Genomic DNA, 21,801 nt, shown 5'->3' on the forward strand with positions numbered 1-21,801 from the left:
CTTGCTTTATCAATGGGGTTGGGACCATCAGTTGTGTTGTGCAGAAGTCAGGTTAATACACAGCCGACAGCCCTATTGGACAACTGTTAAAATTCATATTATGGCAAGAACCAATCAGCTAACTAAAGAAAACGAGTGGCCATCATTACTTTAAGAAATGAAGGTCAGTCAGTCCGGAAAATTGCAAAACTTTAAATGTGTCCCCAGGTGGAGTCGCAAAACCATCAAGCGCTACAACGAAACTGGCACACATGAGGACCGACCCAGGAAAGGAAGACCAAGAGTCACCTCTGCTTCTGAGGATAAGTTCATCCGAGTCACCAGCCTCAGAAATCGCAAGTTAACAGCAGCTCAGATCAGAGACCAGATGAATGCCACACAGAGTTCTAGCAGCAGACCCATCTCTAGAACAACTGTTAAGAGGAGACTGCGCTAATCAGGCCTTCATGGTCAAATAGCTGCTAGGAAACCACTGCTAAGGAGAGGCAACAAGCAGAAGAGATTTGTTTGGGCCAAGAAACACAAGGAATGGACATTAGACCAGTGGAAATCTGTGCTTTGGTCTGATGAGTCCAAATTTGAGATCTTTGGTTCCAACCGCCGTGTCTTTGTGAGACAAAGGTGAACGGATGGATTCCACATGCCTGGTTCCCACTGTGAAGCATGGAGGAGGAGGTGTGATGGTGTGGGGGTGTTTTGCTGGTGACACTGTTGGGGATTTATTCAAAATTGAAGGCACACTGAACCAGCATGGCTACCACAGCATCCTGCAGCGACATGCCATCCCATCCGGTTTGCGTTTAGTTGGACGATCATTTATTTTTCAACAGGACAATGACCCCAAACACACCTCCAGGCTGTGTAAGGGCTATTTGACCAAGAAGGAGAGGGATGGAGTGCTGCGGCAGATGACCTGGCCTCCACAGTCACCGGACCTGAACCCAATGGAGATGGTTTGGGGTGAGCTGGACCGCAGAGTGAAGGCAAAGGGGCCAACAAGTGCTAAACACCTCTGGGAACTCCTTCAAGACTGTTGGAAAACCATTTCAGGTGACTACCTCTTGAAGCTCATGGAGAGAATGCCAAGAGTGTGCAAAGCAGTAATCAGAGCAAAGGGTGGCTATTTTGAAGAAACTAGAATATAAAACATGTTTTCAGTTATTTCACCTGTTTTGTTAAGTACATAACTCCACATGTGTTCATTCATAGTTTTGATGCCTTCAGTGAGAATCTACAATGTAAATAGTCATGAAAATAAAGAAAACGCATTGAATGAGAAGGTGTGTCCAAACTTTTGGCCTGTACTGTATATATATATATATATATATATATATATATATATATATATATATATTTTATAAATGTTTTTATTGTATTTTATTTCTTTTCTATATTTATATTTCTTGTATGTGCATCAAAGAACCAAAGCAAACTCCTGTATGTGAAAACATTCTTCGTAAGAAACCGGATTCTGATCTGTGTTGATGTAAATAAACATAAAGTTACAGACTATCTTTAAAAGTCATGTTAAACCTACTGAGTGAGTCATCTTCTTCATACACCATCTCTGCATTACCTCAAACTGACCAGCAGGAGCGCTGGCGCTAATGAGCCCTCCACTTCCGGTCTGACCCGGATTCATAACAACAGCTGGAAACGGCTAACAAGCTAACTAACCGACTCAGGCTGCTACTTTTGTTTATTATTCGCGGTTACGGTCCGTTTACCGCAGCGGGGAGTTTCACCGGCGACGGAGCGGAATGATAGCTGGAGGCCGTCGTCATTAACGCACCGAGAGATGACATAAAGACGGTTACTGCATTAGTTTGTTACCGTTAGCAGCCGTTAGCGGCATCACCTGAACCGCCCGCTGCTTGCTAACATTAGCCTGCTGCAACACACACACACACACACCGTCATCACCAACAGCAGCGGACCTGTCAACATCAGCTGGTAACAATAAACACACACTTTTGTAAAGGTTTTAACGTGGACATTAACGTTTTGTTTTTGTGTTGCTAACAGTTAATTTCAAGGAGCTAACGTCGGTTAGCTAGCATGCTAATTTGGAGATGTTTGTGTTGCTGAATCATGTGACTGCCCCTGCAGCTGCACCAGTTAGCTGAGGTGGAAGTTTACACCTATACATGTTTTAAGATACATATCCGTATTTGCGTTACATCTGCTTTTATGTCGGGCTGTGAAATCCAGAAGTTTGGTCACATTAAAGACACGATAAAGTTAATGATATGAAGCAGAGAGTGAAGGAAGCGATGGAGGCTTTAACCTGCTTCCTGATGGTGGAGTTTAACCTCTATTTAATGGGTAAATAGTAACTGTGTGGTCAAAATAAGCGGGCAGATCTGGCTGTTCCGATGTGGAAGCTGTTAAAGTCCTCAGTCCCCCATCTATGCTCTGTTTAAAGCCACCAGACTCCATTGACAAAAGCAGTAATTCTAGCTCGCTGAACACAGGAGCTGCTGGTCTACTGCTGTTTCGACCAGTTAGTTAGTTTGTGCTATTGTGTGACTTTGGTAAATTCCATGTAACTCTTTGACACACCAAAGTCACACAATAACACAAACAAAGTCACTGATGGAGGCAGCAGTAGACCAGCAGCTCCTGTGTTCAGCAATGTAAAATCACCACTTTTCTCAATGGAGTCTGGCTTTGAAGAGAACGATATATCATTTATTAAAAAGTTATTTCCATGCAAGACTCCTATCCTATCCTCCAAACTGCGGGCATGTTGACCATTATCTACTTTATGTAATATGCTGTCTATGGAAAGGTACCCCATACATCCCCACTTCAAAAAATTTAAACTAGTCCTTTAAGTGTACTTTTCCTGGTTTGGTCGAGGCCTGTTTGTTCCAACAAAGGGAAACCTTTACTAACAGGCTGCTACCACCACAATGCATCACAGAAAGTCACAGGAAATCCTTTCTTCCTGTGCAGTCAAACTTTACAACGCATGTATTTCATGCAGAGACATGAGGAGCTGAGATGGCAGCTCTGTTTAGATAGCCTCTCACCGTCAGACTGTTTATTCAAGATCCTCGCAGATTGCCTGTTTACTTTTCGGCATGGTTATACTTTGCATTGTGCCTTACTGTTAACCAGTTATATTTATGACACTTAGCATTCACCTGTTAACATTTCTGGAATTTGATTTTTGCACCTTATTAATAATCTTTGTTTTGCACTGTATGTATTTGGAGTTTTTCCCAATTTGTGTTGTAGCTGCTATACAACAATGTCCCTCAGGATAAATCAAGTTTTATCTTAGACAGTAGTGTTCTTCTTTTGCAGCAGTGTGAGCTTTAATTTTGTAGAATCTTTATCTTTTTCCCTGCACTGTTTGGCTGTGTGTTGTATCTCTGAAACTGAAACTCTTTTCCTCAAACACTAATGAGGGCCAGGACATGTTGATTTGTCCAATAAATGTTCTCCATGTTTCTTCTTTTACTGGTTTATTCTGGTTGACACAGAGGCAGCTGTTAATGGTGGTTACTGTTTGTTGTTCTTGTTCTTGTTGTGACTTCACATCTGCTCGACAGCAAAGCTCGTAACACCTAAAAGTATCTGGAGGTTGTATTAAGTATGGTCTCCTGAGTGGAGCCCAAATTTAGTTAGCTTCTAAAGCAGACAGGGAACAGAGGAAACAAAGCAGATACATATTCTTGCAGTTAAATTGTGATCTACAGTTTGATTTCTTTTTAAACTGATTTGTGTTGTAATGTTTCCACAGACGTTGAGGCGTGATGGGGAATCAGCTGGCGGGGATCGCCCCGTCACAGATCCTGTCTGTAGACAGCTACTTCTCAGATATCCATGACCATGAGTACGACAAGAGCCTGGGCAGCACCCGCTTCTTCAAAGTAGCCCGGGCCAAACACCGTGAGGGCCTGGTGGTGGTCAAAGTCTTCGCCATCCAGGACCCTTCGCTACCTCTGACCAGCTACAAACAGGAGCTGGAGGAGCTGAAGATCAGACTGCACTCCTGCCAGAACTGTTTGCCCTTTCAGAAAACCTCCCTGACCGAGAAAGCAGCCATCTTGTTCCGTCAGTATGTCCGGGACAACCTGTACGACCGCATCAGCACCCGACCCTTCCTCAACAACGTGGAAAAACGGTGGCTTGCCTTCCAGATCCTCAACGCTGTCGACCAGGCGCACAAAGCTGGCGTCCGCCACGGTGACATCAAGACTGAGAACGTGATGGTGACCAGCTGGAACTGGGTGCTGCTCACTGACTTTGCCAGCTTCAAGCCCACGTACCTACCAGAGGACAACCCCGCAGACTTCAACTACTTCTTCGACACGTCCAGGCGGAGAACGTGCTACATCGCACCAGAGAGGTTTGTGGATGGAAGCATGTTCACCACAGAGAGCGACCAGAATACACCGCTGGTGGATCTGACCAACAACAACCAGAGGAGCAGAGGGGAGCTCAAACAGGCCATGGACATCTTCTCTGCAGGTACACAGATATTTAAACATTGTGATTCTGGATCAGGGTCAAATCAGGAGTAATCTAATATTTTTTCAAAGCATTCATCAGATTTTAGATGATAAATAAAACACCACAGGTAAAATCATGACCAGCACTCACGTGACTCACTGTGCTGTTCATATTTACCTCATGATTAGTTTTACTGCAGCTGCACAGAAGTTAATGTAAAGCTCAGGAACCGCCTTAACGACAATCTAAATATGCACATTAAACTATTAGACATTGAGTTCACAGATTTTCGTAATCAGTTTTATGTAAGTGACCTAAAAGAGACTCAAATCGAATTGTAAATTATTAAATAAAATAGAAGAATTACTAATTTAAGTCTACTTCTGTTCAGTTTTTAACTGGCAATTGATGCAAACTTGTGCTTAATGTATTTCTTTAATATGAATATATTTCTTTTTCTTAAAAGTATTCCAAACTACTTGCTACTTTTTTTAAATGGGAGGATTTTATTTCACAGATCTACAATTCTCTTTAGTTAAATGATGGGTGATTTTGACTAAACTGTATGTTCTCATTTGAAATAATAATTTTCTTTCTAGTCCCTCATGAGTAAAGAATTTTTTATTTATTTGTTTAGGTTTTGCAGCCTCCTCAGACTCTCTATCAGGTGGACTTCCCCTGTTGATTTATCTAAAACTTGATTTTATGCTTTGAAAGATGGTTGGCAGTCACATGAAATATAAAAGCATTTAATGAGCTATAGCATGAAAAACCAACAATTGGACTGCAGTGTGTTTCTGTTTCCCACACTGTCTTTGTGTTTGCAGGCTGTGTGATAGCTGAGCTGTTCACAGAGGGCGTCCCTCTCTTCGATCTGTCCCAGCTGCTGGCGTATCGTAAAGGACACTTCCAGACGGAGCATGTTCTCATGAAGATCGAGGACCGGAGCATCCGGGACCTGGTAATAATCACTCTCGGCTGATTGGCTGTCAGAAGTCAAGTCTGATTTGTTGATGCAGCCCACAGTCATTTTAACTGACATTGATTTACAATATAAACAATGTTCAACACCTTCTGTTCTACGGTGCCAGTTTGACCCGAAACATGAAAGTGCCCTTTTTCCATGTGAATATGTTCAGGTTAGATAAACAACATAAACATCATCACAGAGAACAGCACTGCTCAGTCTGTCCTGAACCAGATGAGTTCATGTGTAGGGTTAGCTCTAAAGATAAAATATTCTATTATGGTATGTGTGACTTTATAACACATTATGATTTATTGGGTTATGACTTTATTCTCGAAATATTACGAGTTTTTTCTTGTAATATTTCAACTTTATTCTCGAAATCTCCAAATTTTTTTTTTTTTCCAATGTGGCCCTAATACTCCGTTGTATAATCAGTCTTACTGAGTGTGGCGAGCCCTTCACGTGAATGTGGAATTGGAGTGAAAGTGGGTAGGGAGAGGGTGTAGGAGGCAGTTTAGGAAAGGCTCAATGTCTCTAATCCAGTGTGAGTAGGAAGCTTGTGTGTTACAGTTCCCTCTAACAGGAAGTGATGTGTTTGTCTCTCAGGTAGCTCAGATGGTGCAGAGAGAGCCAGAGAAGCGTCTGACAGCGGAGGAGTATCTGAAGCAGCAGAGAGGAAAAGCCTTCCCCGACATCTTCTACACCTTCCTGCAGCCGTACATGGCTCAGTTCGCCAAAGAGACCTTCCAGTCCGCAGATGAGCGAGTGCTCGTCATCCGCAAAGACCTCGACAACATCCTGCACAACCTGCGAGGAGGTGAGAGGGAGTGAACCTGAGATCTGAGACGTTCTGATAGGTACTCAATAGAAATATTTTCGTCACAGATTGTGTGCTCTCTCCTCTCCAGGCTCTTCTTCTTCGTCTCAGGAAAGCAGCGATGGCGTGCTGAGCTCCAGAGAGGAGCAGGGCCTCATCGTCCTGGTGTCCGTCATCACCTCCTGCCTGCAGACGCTGCACTCCTGCGACTCCAAACTGGCAGCGTTGGAGCTCATCCTGCACCTGGCGCCACGGCTAGGCGTCGACATCCTGCTTGACCGCATCACACCCTACCTGCTGCACTTCTGCAACGATCCCGTTCCTCGTGTACGTGCTCAGGCCGTGCGCACTCTGGCCAAAGTGCTGGCGCTGGTGAAGGAGGTGCCAAGGAACGACGTCAATATCTACCCAGAGTACATCCTGCCAGGCATCGCCCACCTCGCACAGGATGATGCCACCATTGTCAGGCTGGCGTACGCAGGTCAGTCGATTTTAGAGTTAAGAATAAAATATTTACTTCAAAAAAACACAGAACCAGTGGTGCCCAAGCTGGATGTCAGGACTCCACAAGATAAACCTGAGCAGTAACAAGATGATTCACAGTTTAAGAAACCATCACAGCTTTTCAAAATTATATTTGTATTTTTGAATTTGTCTCCTACCTTTGACTTTTTCTTGCCAATTTGAATCGAGCTGTTCATAGTTGTTTAGGTCTTTTTCTTTCTTCTTGTCTTTGTGGTGATGTTTAGAGAACATCGCTCACCTGGCAGAGAGCGCGCTGCGTTTCCTGGAGCTGGTTCAGGAGAACAATGTGAACACAGAGCAGGACCTAAGCGGAGAGGACACAGAGGAAATGCTCCATCCCAACGAGAACTACGACTCAGGTAAAGGAACTCACATGACCCGACACGTTCCTGATGTTTAAAAGTGTGTACGTGTGTGACGAACACCTCGTACGTCTACAGAGCTGCAGGCGCTGCATGAGATGGTGCAGCAGAAGGTGGTGACGCTGCTGAGCGACTCAGAGAACATTGTCAAACAGTCGCTGATGGAGAACGGCATCACGCGGCTCTGCGTGTTCTTCGGCCGGCAGAAAGCCAACGATGTGCTGCTGTCTCACATGATCACCTTCCTCAACGACAAGAACGACTGGCACCTGCGAGGAGCCTTCTTTGACAGCATCGTGGGTAAGAAAACCTCTCAGAATAAAACGGAGAACGATCAGCTGAATCTGCAGCTCCCCCTCGGCTTTACAGAGCTCTATAATGAGATTCAGCTCATAATTTATCTGTCCATGAATATTTTTATTTTGTAATCAGACAGGTTGGAATTTCTCTGAGATCCTTGTGGATGAAAATCAGCTTCTAGCTCAATAGAGTCACTTTTTTTCACCACAGTTGATGAAGGGACAGATCAGATTGTCAGACTGTGTTTTTAATTTTCTCCCTTTCTTTCTTTGTGTTGTGTTAAAGGTGTGGCAGCGTACGTCGGCTGGCAGAGCTCCTCCATCCTGAAGCCTCTCCTCCAGCAGGGTCTGAGCGACACTGAGGAGTTCGTCATCTACAAAGCTCTTAACTCTCTCACCTGCATGTGTCAGCTGGGTCTGCTGCAGAAACCTCATATCTACGAGTTTGTCAGTGACATCGGTAAGATCAGAGGGAACGCCACTGCATGACATTTTGTCCAGAATGCCTCTAAATCTAATAACTGAACTGCAGTAACCCTCAGCTGTATTTTGGAATAAATGCTAACTGTATACATGATGCTACCGTGCCAACATGCAAACTATTGGAAGATACAAATAAATATAGCTTCAACTAATGATTATTTCCATTAAGGTAAGATACGATAAGTTTAGTCTTATTGTCTCCCTTAGGAGAAATTTGTCATGGCCATTCGAGAGAACACAGACGACACAGTACAGTAATAGGATACTGAATGTGTGCTGTCACGAAACTGGACTGTATAATTTGTCCGCTCTGGCATGCCGTAGCTCCGTTCCTGTGTCATCCCAACCTGTGGATCCGTTACGGGGCGGTGGGCTTCATCACTGTCATCGCACAGCACCTCAACGTGGCTGACGTATACTGCAAACTGATGCCTCACCTCAACCCCTTCATCACCCAGCCCATCATCCAGGTGAGTCCTCATCATCATCATCCTCACAGCACACCTTCATCTCCATCCATCCATAAACCCTCTCCCCTCATCCGTCTGTCATTCCCCCCTCAGATCGATAAGGAGCTCGTCCTGCTGAGCGTCCTGAAGGAGCCGGTCAGTCGCTCCATATTTGACTACGCCCTGCGCTCCAAAGACATCGCCAGCCTCTTCCGCCACCTGCTGCTTCGACAGAAGAAGCGTGCTGGATCCATCCCAGAATGCCCCACTCCTGAGGACCCGGCCATCGCTCAGCTCCTCAAGAAGCTGCTCTCACAGGTCAGAACAACTACACAGCTACACGTTTTTTCTTGGCAGACTGTGGAGGTAAAGTAAAGAGGGATTAAGGTGAATTAGAACAGAATGGAAATAGAAAAGTTTTATAGTCATTGTACAGTATACAACAAAACTAGGAGTGCTACTGCTGATCAATACAAACACAATGTAATTATTGCACTAGAGTAATTCAGCAGTATCATACGAGAGGGAGAGCTGTTGTACTGAGTATCAGCACAGCTGTGATTTGGTTGTAGGTACGAGGCTGCAGGTTGAGTGCTGAAAATAATCATAGCAGTGCTGATAACAACAGCACCACCTCAGTTACATGTGATTTAGATTAACAGTTTGATCAGACAGTATGTTGTGACGTCTTTTGATGTCATAAGGTAAGATAAAACTTTAATGTCCCTTAGGGGCAGTTTGAGATACAGACAGTAATCATGAGAACAACAAAACAGACAATACAATACAAACACACAGAATCCAGTCTCACACACTGTCAGGGGTAAATCATGGATAATTAGTGGTCACTGGTGGTTAAGAGAAGCGATAGCAGACGGGACAGAGGATGATCTGTAACATTAAGTGCCACATTTAGGGAGGCAAAACCTGATGGAAGCATCTGAAACTCAACATGAGCACACCTGGAGAGTTACAGTGAAGTATCCAGGCTTTCTTACTTCCCTTCTTTCTTTCTGATGACCATTGATTATTTAACTCAAATGTCATTTGTTTAAATTTGTTCACCTTTGCGGTGCAAAGTTTGTTAAGAATAATTAAAGTGGGCAGTTACCTTACCTAACAGTTCAGAACACCTGTAAGCAGAGTGACAGACACATAGTTTAAAGTCCGGGTGCTGTTATCCTGTATGTCAGCGCTCATGAAGTGCCTCTTGTCTAATCAAATTGCTTGGTTGGAACTAACTGTTGTATAAATGTAATTATTGCTCTAGAATAGATGTAACTATTGCACATGGTCCAGTAGTAGAGATGTGGAGGTCAGAGTTTATTTAAACCAGCGCCAACCTGCAAACTGTAGCTGAAAGTTTTTGGTAATGACCACTGCTAATAACAGCCTTCTCCCTGTTGGTTATGTTGTTTGTCATTTCCAGTAAGTATCACAATACAGCATGAGTTTTCTTTTTAAATTACAAATGTAGGAAGATAGCAGACACTCACCCCAGTGATTACCTCTTACAGCTGATATCCTATGTGGTTTGTTCTTATGAGCACACAGCTGTCAGGTTTTGTTTATATAATGTAACAGAAGTGCATATTTAACAGATTCAGTGTGGACAGAGAGACGCTCGCTTGCTGTCAGGCCTAAGTCTTCTCAGAGGGAAATATTTTTATCGGACGTTATGACCGGAGAGATTTAAATATGTCGGACTTACACAGACATTCTTTGTTAGAAACTGGATAACAGAAACCCTGAGTGCAGCAGCGCGCTGCTCGCTGAGTGTGTTTAGAGAAACAGAGACAGAGGGAGAGAGACGGTATAAGGTGAGTTATTGCACAACTCAAAATGCTGCTTCGTAACTCAATGACATACCTGCCTGAAACCTGTGATATTTTCTAACGAGCCGAAAAGACGAGGGGTCGACATATGCACCACTATCCAGTAGGTTTGCCCTCGACAGTCATGATATTGCGGAGGGATTCTCTGGAAAGTTGTGGAGCAAGAATCGATTTTTAAAAAGCAGCAGCACAATATGTTTTCCAGCTTGATTCACATTCCATGAGATGGGTTTGGGTGAGCTCCCTGAAGTTGTGGAAACATGGACGGACCTTGTTGGATTTTTCCCATGTTTTATGTTGGAGATTGTGTTTCTGTAATCAGTGAAGTGACTGACGGGCCCACAGCACTGCTGGCAGTCTGTCCATGAACTCCTCTCAGCTGCTCAAACAAAATGTCCACACAGGTCAACGTAGCAAATGATTGTTCCAACATTTCAGTTACAGTGCCGACAGACGCGACTTTGCACAAAGCCAATTATCAGTGTGTAAAAATAATCTGTTTTCATGGACGTTAATGAGCAGCGAAGAAAAGAATGAAGGGTTTAAGGAAATGTGTCATGGTTATGTAACTGAAATCATGTCAGGATTGATTGTCAGGATCAAAAATGAACTGCATTTATCCCAGATTCCAACAGTAATATGTTTAAAATCTTTTTGAATGACCCTTCAAGAATAACAACCAACTTAACACATTTCATGTCTAACATTCAACTTACGACGAAAACCAACTTAGATGTCTGACATTACAGCATGGGAAAGGCCGTCATACGACCCTTACAATAAATAAACTAAAGATTTAACAAGGTTAAAGGGTTAGTTCACCCAAATGATTTTCTCAAGTGTTTCTATTTCAGAAAATGTATTCAGTAGAAATTAAACATTCATTATAAATACATGTGAAGAACATTGATTTTTTTTGTTAACCGAATTTTGTGAAACGGATAATTTTGTTGCCTTTTGTCTTTTATTTAAATTGTAGAGATGGACAGTATGTGGGGAGAGAGCAGTCAGCAATCTGTGACTCTCAACCAGAGGGGGCAGTAGGACACTGAGTTTCATCCTGTTGTTAAAGTTATCACCCAAAAACAGACAACCACGCACACACACACACACACACACACACACACACGCACATTTCCAGTGAATTCATGCCACAGATTCCCACGCAGCTCTGAACTTTGATGTTGTGGTGTCCTGTCGTGAGTTACCTGAAATGACTCCATATGGCGGGGATTTGGGGCGGGGGTGTCTGTCTGTCTGTCTGTCTGTGTGATGTTTAGTTATTTTGGTGCGGGCAGACCGACCCCATGCTGTTTTAATTCATCCTGTTTATCATCAGGTCACAGTGCTGTAAAGAACAGCACAAAGCATCTGTGCCGAATCGTTTCATTCATTTAATTTAACATAAACAGATTTCCCAACTTCCTCAAGTTCACAGATTTTTTTCATTAAATGGTTAAAACTTAACTGTCAACTCAACTTACAAAAATTGTAAGGAAGGAAGGGCTCTGTTTGTTTGTAGGGTGTATCTTCAGATCTCTCTCTCTATCTTCCAGGCCAAAATGGCAGCCTAATTAAACAGTGCAGAACCAAACTTCACACAAGGAGGTGAAATTATGAAAAGAAAAAAAAGCTTAAAGCAGGGCAGTGAAAAATTATTTTTTATTAAAATTGTATATTATAAGGAAATCCTCATTCACATTTCAGTTTGTATTGGTTTGGTTTTATTCTTCATGATGTAATTCTTACATAACATACTAAAAATATACACAATAAACAGGAAAAGTCAAAAACACCACGAGGGAATTTCTTCAAATTTGGCACAAATGTTCACTTGGACTCAAGAATAAACTGATTAGAATTTCGTGGTCAATCGTCAAGGTCACTGTGACCTCACAAAATGTGTTTTTGGCCATAACTCAAGAATTCAGACATTAATTATGACAAAATTTCACACAAATGTGTAACAGGATAAAATAAAAAAGGGATGACATTTTATATCCAAAAGGTTAAAGGTCAACTTCGCTGTGACATCATCATGTTCCGCATTAAACACTTTTCTGGCCATTATTCAACGTCATATCTCAGGAACTGTAGGAGAGACATTTGTCAGATACTGAATTGGTGACTCTAATCTTGAAACTGTGCTGATTGTATAGATCTTCTCTGTGTGAAGCATCCATGTTTTCACTGACATGGATGGAGACTGTCAGAGACACTGGAATGGTGGGCGGAGTCATACTAGTTTTGTTTTATTATGGGTCCTTGAAAAGTCATGTGAAGGTCAGAATTGGACACAATTATGTGTTCCTGCTAAAAGGTGACGACCTGCTGATATTACATTACTGGATCTTTTAAAACCCCCAAATACAGACATTATTAGCGGTCAAGTTATAGACGCTCTCACTTTAATTTGGCACATCATTTTATGAAACATCCTCACATTTTGAAGTGCATTTTAGGTAATATTTCCAAATTTTTAATGGCATATTGGACGTTAAATTGTGTGGTGTGTTTTTTTTTTGGATAACTACTCACCTGACTGAAGCTGATTTGCTTTTGGCTGAGGCTCCTCCAGTTGTTGAAGGCTTTCCCACGCCTATTGCGTCTTTAAATGTCCAAATGATTCAAAAGACATTTTTTAATTTCATGTTTTTTTCATTGTTAAGGTTTTTTGGGTGTTTATTCTTCACCAAAGTGAGGGTCTAAGGACAGAGGGTGTCGTATAAAGATGCCACAAATAGGAGTTACGGAGGTTTTATCCTCAGTAAAACTCCATCAGATATCACCTTGAATAACGTCTCAGCTCTGCCACCTGCAGTGTAACTGAAAACCGTGTCATTCATAGTGCTTTGATCTGTAAATACTAATTACACCTGTTTTACATACTTGAAACTGTGCAGATGGCAAATCAATCTCACTTCATAAATCCTTTGGTCATATTCAGGATAACAGATCATCTCTCGAGGGCTGTCGCCACATGCTGTCTCAGTCTATATTCTCCAGGAAGTAAATATTTGTTTCATCTGTTTTCTTTTATGTTGACTCGCTAAAAAGCCTCTTCTGTTGATATTATATGTTCTTTTCCATCTTATCTTATCTTAGCTTTGTTCCTGACTGTGGGTGTTTGTGTGACCTTAATGATGGCCTGCTTGACAGATTTTTACAGATATTACATTTCACACGGCTCTGTTTCAGATTAGTTTCTTTTATAGTCGAAGTAAGAATGTGCAAGAAATCAGTGCTGCTAGAAAGAATTTCAACATCCTGAAAACAGAAATGAGAAAAGCAGACAGAGAGGTCAAACTGAGGAAGGAGAGTTAATAGCAAGAAGAACTTCATCAAAGTTAAATCCACATTTTAAACTCCTGATTGTCACCTCTGGTGCAACTAAGACCCTGTTTACACCTGTTACTAACATGAAATAAAATAAAAGCAGCATCAGAATCTAGGAACGATGTAATAAGTGACTTGTGCGGACATCATTAGTCATATTTGTGTGTGTTGTGTGTTCCAGGTCCTCGTATGAGACTGAACGCAAACATTTTCCCTGCATGATCTAATCTGTAGCATTTCATTAACTCACTGTCATCCAGCGTTTGGAAAATATTTCTCTGACCTCTTTGTGTTTCCACCATTTTCTCCTCTGATTAAGAAACTCTTAAGCATCTTAAAGGTCCTCCTCTCTGCTCCTAACAGTTTTTCACCTTAGGAGCCATCTTAAGGTCTAAAATGCTTTGTTAATAACTTTTATCTTGACAAAGACTTAGTCTTAACTTTAAAGCTATAGTGCGTAACTTCTGTCGCTTCCCAGCAGATAATGCGTTATTACAACTAATAAGCCGGCGGCACTTCCATGTACACAGAGTAACACTCGCCACACACCGTGTACACAGAGTAACACTCGCCAGTCGCCACACACCGTACATAGAGTAACACTCGCCACACACTGTACACAGAGTAACACTCGCCACACACCGTGTACACAGAGTAACACTCGCCACACACCGTGTACACAGAGTAACACTCGCCAGTCACCACACACCGTGTACACAGAGTAACACTCGCCACACACCGTGTACACAGAGTAACACTCGCCACACACCGTGTACACAGAGTAACACTCGCCAGTCACCACACACCGTGTACACAGAGTAACACTCGCCACACACCGTACACAGAGTAACACTCGCCACACACCGTACACAGAGTAACACTCGCCACACACCGTGTACACAGAGTAACACTCGCCAGTCGCCGCACACCGTGTACACAGAGTAACACTCGCCACACACCGTACACAGAGTAACACTCGCCACACACCGTGTACACAGAGTAACACTCGCCACACACCGTATACACAGAGTAACACTCGCCACACACCGTGTACACAGAGTAACACTCGCCACACACCGTATACACAGAGTAACACTCGCCACACACCGTGTACACAGAGTAACACTCGCCACACACCGTATACACAGAGTAACACTCGCCACACACCGTGTACACAGAGTAACACTCGCCAGTCGCCACACACCGTACACAGAGTAACACTCACAACACACCGTACACAGAGTAACACTCACAACACACCGTACTCAGAGTAACACTCGCCAGTCGCCACACACTGTACACAGAGTAACACTCGCCAGTCGCCACACACCGTACACAGAGTAACACTCGCCAGTCGCCTCACACCGAACACAGAGTAACACTCACCACACACCGTACACAGAGTAACACTCGCCAGTCGCCACACACCGTGTACACAGAGTAACACTCGCTTCACACCGTGTACACAATGCTACACAACGTGGCGAACACCAGGCTGCTAACATTACATTACGTTCATAGCACCATTTCCAAGAAAATAATAAAGTACTAGGTCCAGTACATGTAACAGCAGCACATACTACTCATAATATAATTATAAACCAAGTCACTTACTTATCCAACAGCAGCAAGGCAACATCCGTGTCTGCCCTCAGCCCAATTTCTTCCTTCAGGGCTCTCCAGCGAGGAAAAGCGACGCCAATACAAATCCTTGTTTGCCTTCTCCGTCGGTCACTTTCCTTCTTTGCTAATAGACCTTCAGCTGAACGTCCAGGCTTTTTCTTTGTGGTAGGATCCACTTCTGAACCGTGTCTCGGCCGCCTCTCCGCCATGTTGCTTTCTCTTTCTACCTGCGCTCTACCTCTTGCTATGACACTCTCCGCTCTTCCTCCCCCTCCCTTCTTGTTGTGAGAAAGCATTTCCTGTGCGCCAGTGCGGGAATGTCGCCGGTCGACATGCAAACTAAAAATTATATATATTGAAAAATACCGCGAGATGTTAGTAGCCGATCGGCTTAATCAGCATTGTGTCATCTCTAGTAGTGGCTTGGGTGAAACGGACATTTACGGACCTGTAGAAGTTACGCACTATAGCTTTAAGGGGAAGAAAACTTTTTTCTTAGAATTAAGTCACTACGAGCAACTCTTAGTGCGAGGAAGCTTTGTGAATACGGCCCCAGGATGTTGTCCTTACGCCACTCAGTCAGAATTCAACACGTCTCCTTCCATAGAGCAAAATGATGGATGATCATGTAACGCTTTGTGCAACTCGTCATCAAACAGGCAGAGCATCGTCACAGACCCCCGCAGCAAGTGGTTTGAGTGATTCAATCACAGTGTGTCTTGGTGGTCACTTCAACTTGTATTTAATATTGTCCACTTGTAATGCAGTCTGTGTCAACATCATCAAGACTGGACTTTAGTGGTGAAGAAAGAGAAACACTGAGTTGATTTATTTTCATCACATAACCAGGCAGTTTGGAGAGTTTGTGAAAGAGCTTAAAAAGTGAAGTCCTTTGCAAAAGTGAGATTCATTTATATCCTGGATTCCTGTCCTTTACCATCAGCATCTCTGAGGGTCATTGAATATGAACAACAGAGATAAAATATATTAAATTCTCCTCAGAGGTTTTCCAACAGTGACACATCTGAGAAAGTGAAGCTTATGATGTTTCTTTTTCTGAAGGAGGAACGCACTTAAAAGATAGAGGTAACAGAGGAGGAACCAAACTCTGCAGATCCTCCAGACCACAACACTATCTGTGTTTCTGAACGTTTAAAAACATGCAGACACTGGCTCAGACTCCCACATGCATTTTCCCTGAGCATCACTTTGATCCAGTGTCTCTGAAGAACCTTTCAGAGTTCCTCAGAATTAAACCACAAGGGCCCGAATGTTTCTGTAGAACAGGATTCCTAAAGCCTGCCAGCACTTCCACCAAATTCTGATTAAAAACCACAGAGACATTTCATCTGCACAGGAACTCTTCTTATGAACGCAGCAGGTTTTTTTGCATCCCAATGCTGATGCCATATTGTTTTAACACACGCTGGCTTAAAAAGTTTAAACTGTTTCCAAATGAAACAGCCGAGTCACTCACACTGGGTCCAGAGCTGTTAGATTCAAGTTAGTAGTTTTAGAAAAAAAGAAAAGCTCCATCTGGAAAGCAGAGTGACTCACAGGCTGCCAGATCCAGCGTGTGGGGGTCTGACTTTTTTTTTAAGTCTTAATAGTCTGAGGAAAAACCACATATCTGTGGAGCATTATGCAACCATGCAAACAGCTTTCGCAGAGCACGACCTCGTCTCTTTTACTGGTCGCAAATAGCATTAATCACACATGGAACTCAGCTTCAGTTTATCTGCACTGTTAATACAGAATAGGTATTTTTTAAGTTAAGTCTCCTCAGGCAGTTATAGGATGTAAAATTAAACAGAAAGTTACAGCTGTAAATTGTTTCCCTCCAGATTTATTGGCAGGAATGTAGAATATTGTATTTAAACATTTGTGTCAGAACGTTTTCATATCATTTATTGTTAACAGGATCAAAGAAAACCACCTACAGTGATGGAAAACAGAGAGAGTAGATACAGTGAGGCTGTCAGTGGAATAAATCCCAGATTTCCTGCACAGGTCACTGTTCATGTGACCAGAATTTTATGTCAAACGTCTGTAACTCATGAGTTACAGAGAGTCTCTCATTCACTTCCTGTCATCTCTCTGCTTTCACCTCTAAAGTAAAATAATACGACGCACCAAAAACATGATGATGGTATAGACTCAAACCAACAACATGTTAGTCCATCTCTCAACAGTTTCTGACTCCCTGTCTGCGTCTCTTAACTTCCAGTGAGTCGGTTCCTACTGAAGGTGTAAATCTCTAAAAACACAATTATACAGTTTCATTAGTCATTTGCTAAATCAGCAGCTCACTGTAGTTTATATCAAACAAACAGGAGGAATTTGTGCCTATGTCAGGGACTATTGTCAGCTTTCTTTCAATGCACCCCCATTGAAATATTTTTTCAGTCAAGCCCCTGACCCTGTGTGCTCAGCTGAATGAGCCACTCTTTGCAGGGCTCTGTGTCGTACCTCGTCAGGATGCTCTCGATGGTGCAGGGGGATTTAGTGGCGTCTAGCGGTGAGGATTGCAGATTGAAACAGCTGAAACTTCTCCTGGTTAGAATTCTGTCCAGTGTTCATTGTTCAGGAGGTTTTGACTGGGAGCTGTGTTATCCACAGAGGTCTCTTCATCTCCATAACAAATGGACCAGGTGATTGAAACCAGTAAAAACACTAAATAAAGCAGTTTCATTTTAATATAAATTGGTGTTTCTCTGATGCTGCTTATCATGGAGGGGCTGCTAACTACAGCGGCTGACGCAAAACTGTAAATGACCCTATCAAGAGCCAGTGTTTGGTTTGTCCATGCTGGGCCACTGTAGAAACATGGTGGTGAACACGGCGATCTCCATTAACAAGGACCTGCTCCCTACGTAGATATAAATTGCTCATTCCATTAAAACACTGCGGTTCTTATTTTCAGGTGATTATACACTGAAGAAAACATACCCATTATACATAATTCTGTTTCTGACGATGCATCCCTCTAAGTCCTCCGCACTGGACCTTTAATAGTATCAGCTCAATAAGATGATGATGTTTGTTAAAAACAAAGTGTAACTCACTGCGGGCAACAGAACCTCACATACTGTCGGCCAAACTCAACTGTGCTCGCTAAGTTTTCTTCGAACCGCTTTGAATTCTGTATGAAAACTAATCCATCTTCTCGCTGTCACCTCTGGCTGTATCCAGCCCTCTGTGTTTACTGTGTCCTGTTTCATGTCCTGCAGGGGATGACCGAGGCGGAGGAGGACAAGCTGCTGGCGCTCAAAGACTTCATGCTGAAATCCAACAAGGCCAAAGCCAACATGGGCGAGCAGAGTCACCTGGGAGAGGCGGCCCAGACCGGTGTCATCGACCTGGCTCTGCTCGGCATCACGGGCCGCCAGGTTGACCTGGTTAAACCTAAAGCTGAGCCCGAGGACAAGAGAGGTAATATTTACACACACACACACACACACACACACACACACACACACACACACACACACATACAATGTAAGAAACTGCGAAATCAGTATAATCCGTAGAACAATCAATCATGAAAATAATAGTTAATTGCAGTTTGAAGTGAAAACACATCAGTGTTTCTTGCCATCATGTCTCCACATCAAACCAAGTGAATCACAACAATAACTCGAACAATAACAAATATACGACAGAAAAGTTTCCAAAATCTGCTTTTAGTTTATTTCTTTTATTTTTTAAACAGATTTACTTAATTCAACAAATATTTCAATTAATAACATGTAAAGACGTTCATGAAGGTCAGAGAGAGTCTAACAGTCAGTACAAGATTAATCAGCCGAAAGGTTAAAAGACATGGAAAGTTAAATCAGGAAGTGAGAGGGCAGCTCAGGTCACGCAGCACCTGCTGATCCAGTAACGTCCAGTACAGATGTCCAGCTTATATAACTGGAGTTTGTGCTTCATTCAGATGAGTTTTGAATTAGAATAAAGTGTTTTGTTTGTAATTTAATTTAACATTATTTTTTTTACTTTCAGCCCTGTGTTTTATATTTTGATTTTACGCATTTACTCCAGAGTGAAAACTGCATGTTTTTAAAAAGGATTTTAGTCAGAAATTCTTCTTCTTCATGACCATCAGGGTCATTAAATGTGTGGACACACAAAAGCTTCAAACTGAGAAAGTAAATATAAAACAGTATATTTATTATTTTAGGGGAAAAAAGATATTTAAGTTTTGTAAGTCAGTATATTAAGATACTGTGTTTCCCACAAATTCATTCATCTATGGAGGCCGGTCACAATTAAAACATCTGCTACCATGTTTTTTATTTTCTGTTTTTGGAGCTGGACTGTTCATCAGGAGCGCTGTTACAATAAATATATTGTCCAGTTATTTATTGTTCCACACTCTCAGAGTGCAGAGCATACTCGGGACACAGATGGAGCAGCAGGTGTAGTGAAAGCGAAACTGAACCGTTCAGTGCGGCAGGTCTAAAAGTTTACTGGCAGACACAAACAGCTGCTCCTCTCATACATCGATCTGATCTGATCAACTGATCAATTATCCATCCGCAACTCAAAACTCCATAAACTGCTGCTAAGGCCAAAGAGGAGAGCTCTGCCTGTGCTGCATCTCCGGACCTGGAAAAATCAAATTTAAAGAGGGGACACAGACTGATACACTAAGACGCATAGGCACATAGGCAAATACACTCCCCATGTTATGAAGCTGAATGCGCAGTTAGAAGCAGCCATATTTGTCTCGCCTCACTGAACATCAAACGAACCGAGTCGAGTTCACCTCTGTTTCATGTCAAAATGTTGTTTTTATTTATTTCAGAGTTCATCGCTGCAGCATCTGGTATATTGCCTCATGTGATTCAGTTTGACGTGATGCGCATGCTTGCTGTGAAAGTTAACAAACAGTTCAAGGTCCCATGAAAAAGAAAAGACCTCTCCCCATGTTGTAACCTCATGTTCCTGCTTCCTGATCTGCCGTCTTATCGCACGCCGAAATCCTGTCAACAGATACGCTTTCATAAATATTCAATGTTAAAATTCTTCCCTTTTTTATTGGCTCGTTGTTTTCTGAGCACTTGTACGTCGAGTCACATGTGACAGAAGTTGGGTTGACCCGGTCAGCCTCTTCCTGTTTTTATTCATATTCAGGTTTAAAGACGAAACTCTGATCTCAGAGCTGTTTCATGGGACCTTCAAAGTCTAACATGTTCCCTGAATTTAAACTCCAGAGGCTAATTCTGCTCAACTGACAGCGTAACCAGAGTCCACTGAACTAAAGAGTATGATCTGTATTTGTTTTTAACGCTAACAGTTGCATCCTTGTGGTTTGCATTGTTTTCTGAATCCTGTTTCTGATTTCAGTAGTGTGACATTGAAAAAGTTCCCCCGAGAACCCTAATTTAGCTAACCTCAGCTGGTTAACCTCCTTTAATTTCTTTCTGTCTTTCATTCTGTCATTCCTTCTTTCTTTCTTTCTTTCTTTCTTTCTTTCTTTCTGTCATTTTTTTTCTTCCTTTATATGCCCCCGTGCTGGTGATATTTTTGACTGGAGGTATTATGTTTTCAGGATGTCAGTCTGTACAGACTGGCACAGCCTCCGGACATCTGTTCGTCTCATCTTTGTGAACAGGATATCTCAAGAATGCCTTAAGGGAGCGTCTCCAAATTTGGCACTGCTGTCCACTTGGACTCTTGATGAACTAGTTTCTGGTGGTCAAGGATTGAAGTCAGTGTGACCTCATTTGTCTTGTTCTTGTGATCGTGATGTCTCAAGAGGAAATGTCTTTAAATTTGGCACAGCTGTCCACATGGACTCAACAATGAACTGATTAGTTTTTGGTGGTCAAGACTTGAAGGTCAAGATGGCTGTGACCTTGCACTCATTTCATTCTCGTGAAGGTGATATCTCAAGAGCGCCTTGAGGGAATGTCTTTAAATTTGGCACAACTGTCCACTTGAACTTAACGATGAACTGGTTAGATATTGGTGGTCGTAGGTCAACCGTCAAGTCCATATGACCTCATTTGTCTCATTCTCATGAACGTGATATCTCAAGGACACTGTGAGGGAATGTCTTCAAATTTGGCACAAATGTCCACTTGGGCTCAACAATGAACTGATTGAATTTTGGTGGTCAAAAGTCAAGGTCAGTGTGACCTTGCATCTGTAAAATCAATAAAATGTAAAAGGGTGAGTCATATAAAAATTCACCCCCTATGGGGATTGACTCGCTTTTGAAGCCAGCCTCAAGTGGACATTAGAAGAACTGCAGTAAATTTTCAGTTCAGGAGGTTGTCGTTTGCTATTTTCCCAGCTGAAAACGGCAAGCTGGGAGTGCTAGAACGCTTTGGAGGGTTAACGTTTTCAGCCACAACGCTTTGATTGTGACTGGTTGCTATGATGCAGAATAGCTGCAGAAGTAAAAAATCGGTATCAGGTAGATGAAAGGAAGGCTGAAGCACGTAGGGAGAGAGGATGGATCCACTAGTTTATGTGGTTTCAGTATTCATTTGTTCTCCGTTGTTGTTAAGTACTTTGTCCCACCCCTCCTCCACTATGATTAGGTAAAAAGTCTCAGTGGTGAATGCAGTGTTTTACCCAACGTTAAGTACTTGTCAACTCTTTGTGACCAGAAAACAGCTGCAGAT

The 21,801-nt window shown here is 42.5% G+C and overlaps 1 protein-coding gene across 2 annotated transcripts in view; it reads left to right on the top strand.

Annotated features, from left to right (window-relative positions):
• The first annotated feature begins 1,637 nt into the window (after positions 1 to 1,637).
• The window catches only part of pik3r4 (phosphoinositide-3-kinase, regulatory subunit 4), a 45,760-nt gene continuing 25,596 nt past the window's right edge, over positions 1,638 to 21,801 (top strand). Inside the window, exons 1-12 of one of the 2 annotated variants that reach the window (XM_049584872.1) lie at positions 1,638 to 1,953; positions 3,752 to 4,482; positions 5,292 to 5,425; positions 6,041 to 6,251; positions 6,343 to 6,732; positions 7,001 to 7,135; positions 7,217 to 7,438; positions 7,724 to 7,897; positions 8,245 to 8,390; positions 8,484 to 8,687; positions 18,394 to 18,595; positions 19,974 to 19,994. In XM_049584872.1, coding sequence (XP_049440829.1) covers positions 3,765 to 4,482; positions 5,292 to 5,425; positions 6,041 to 6,251; positions 6,343 to 6,732; positions 7,001 to 7,135; positions 7,217 to 7,438; positions 7,724 to 7,897; positions 8,245 to 8,390; positions 8,484 to 8,687; positions 18,394 to 18,595; positions 19,974 to 19,994 — 2,557 coding nt within the window. In that variant the 5' untranslated portion in view covers positions 1,638 to 1,953; positions 3,752 to 3,764. The remainder of the gene's footprint in view (positions 1,954 to 3,751; positions 4,483 to 5,291; positions 5,426 to 6,040; positions 6,252 to 6,342; positions 6,733 to 7,000; positions 7,136 to 7,216; positions 7,439 to 7,723; positions 7,898 to 8,244; positions 8,391 to 8,483; positions 8,688 to 18,393; positions 18,596 to 19,973; positions 19,995 to 21,801) is intronic. The other variant, XM_049584873.1, reaches the window with a different exon arrangement.

Source organism: Epinephelus fuscoguttatus, linkage group LG8 (genome assembly GCF_011397635.1).
Source record: "Epinephelus fuscoguttatus linkage group LG8, E.fuscoguttatus.final_Chr_v1".
NCBI classification, from domain to species: Eukaryota; Metazoa; Chordata; class Actinopteri; order Perciformes; family Serranidae; genus Epinephelus; species Epinephelus fuscoguttatus.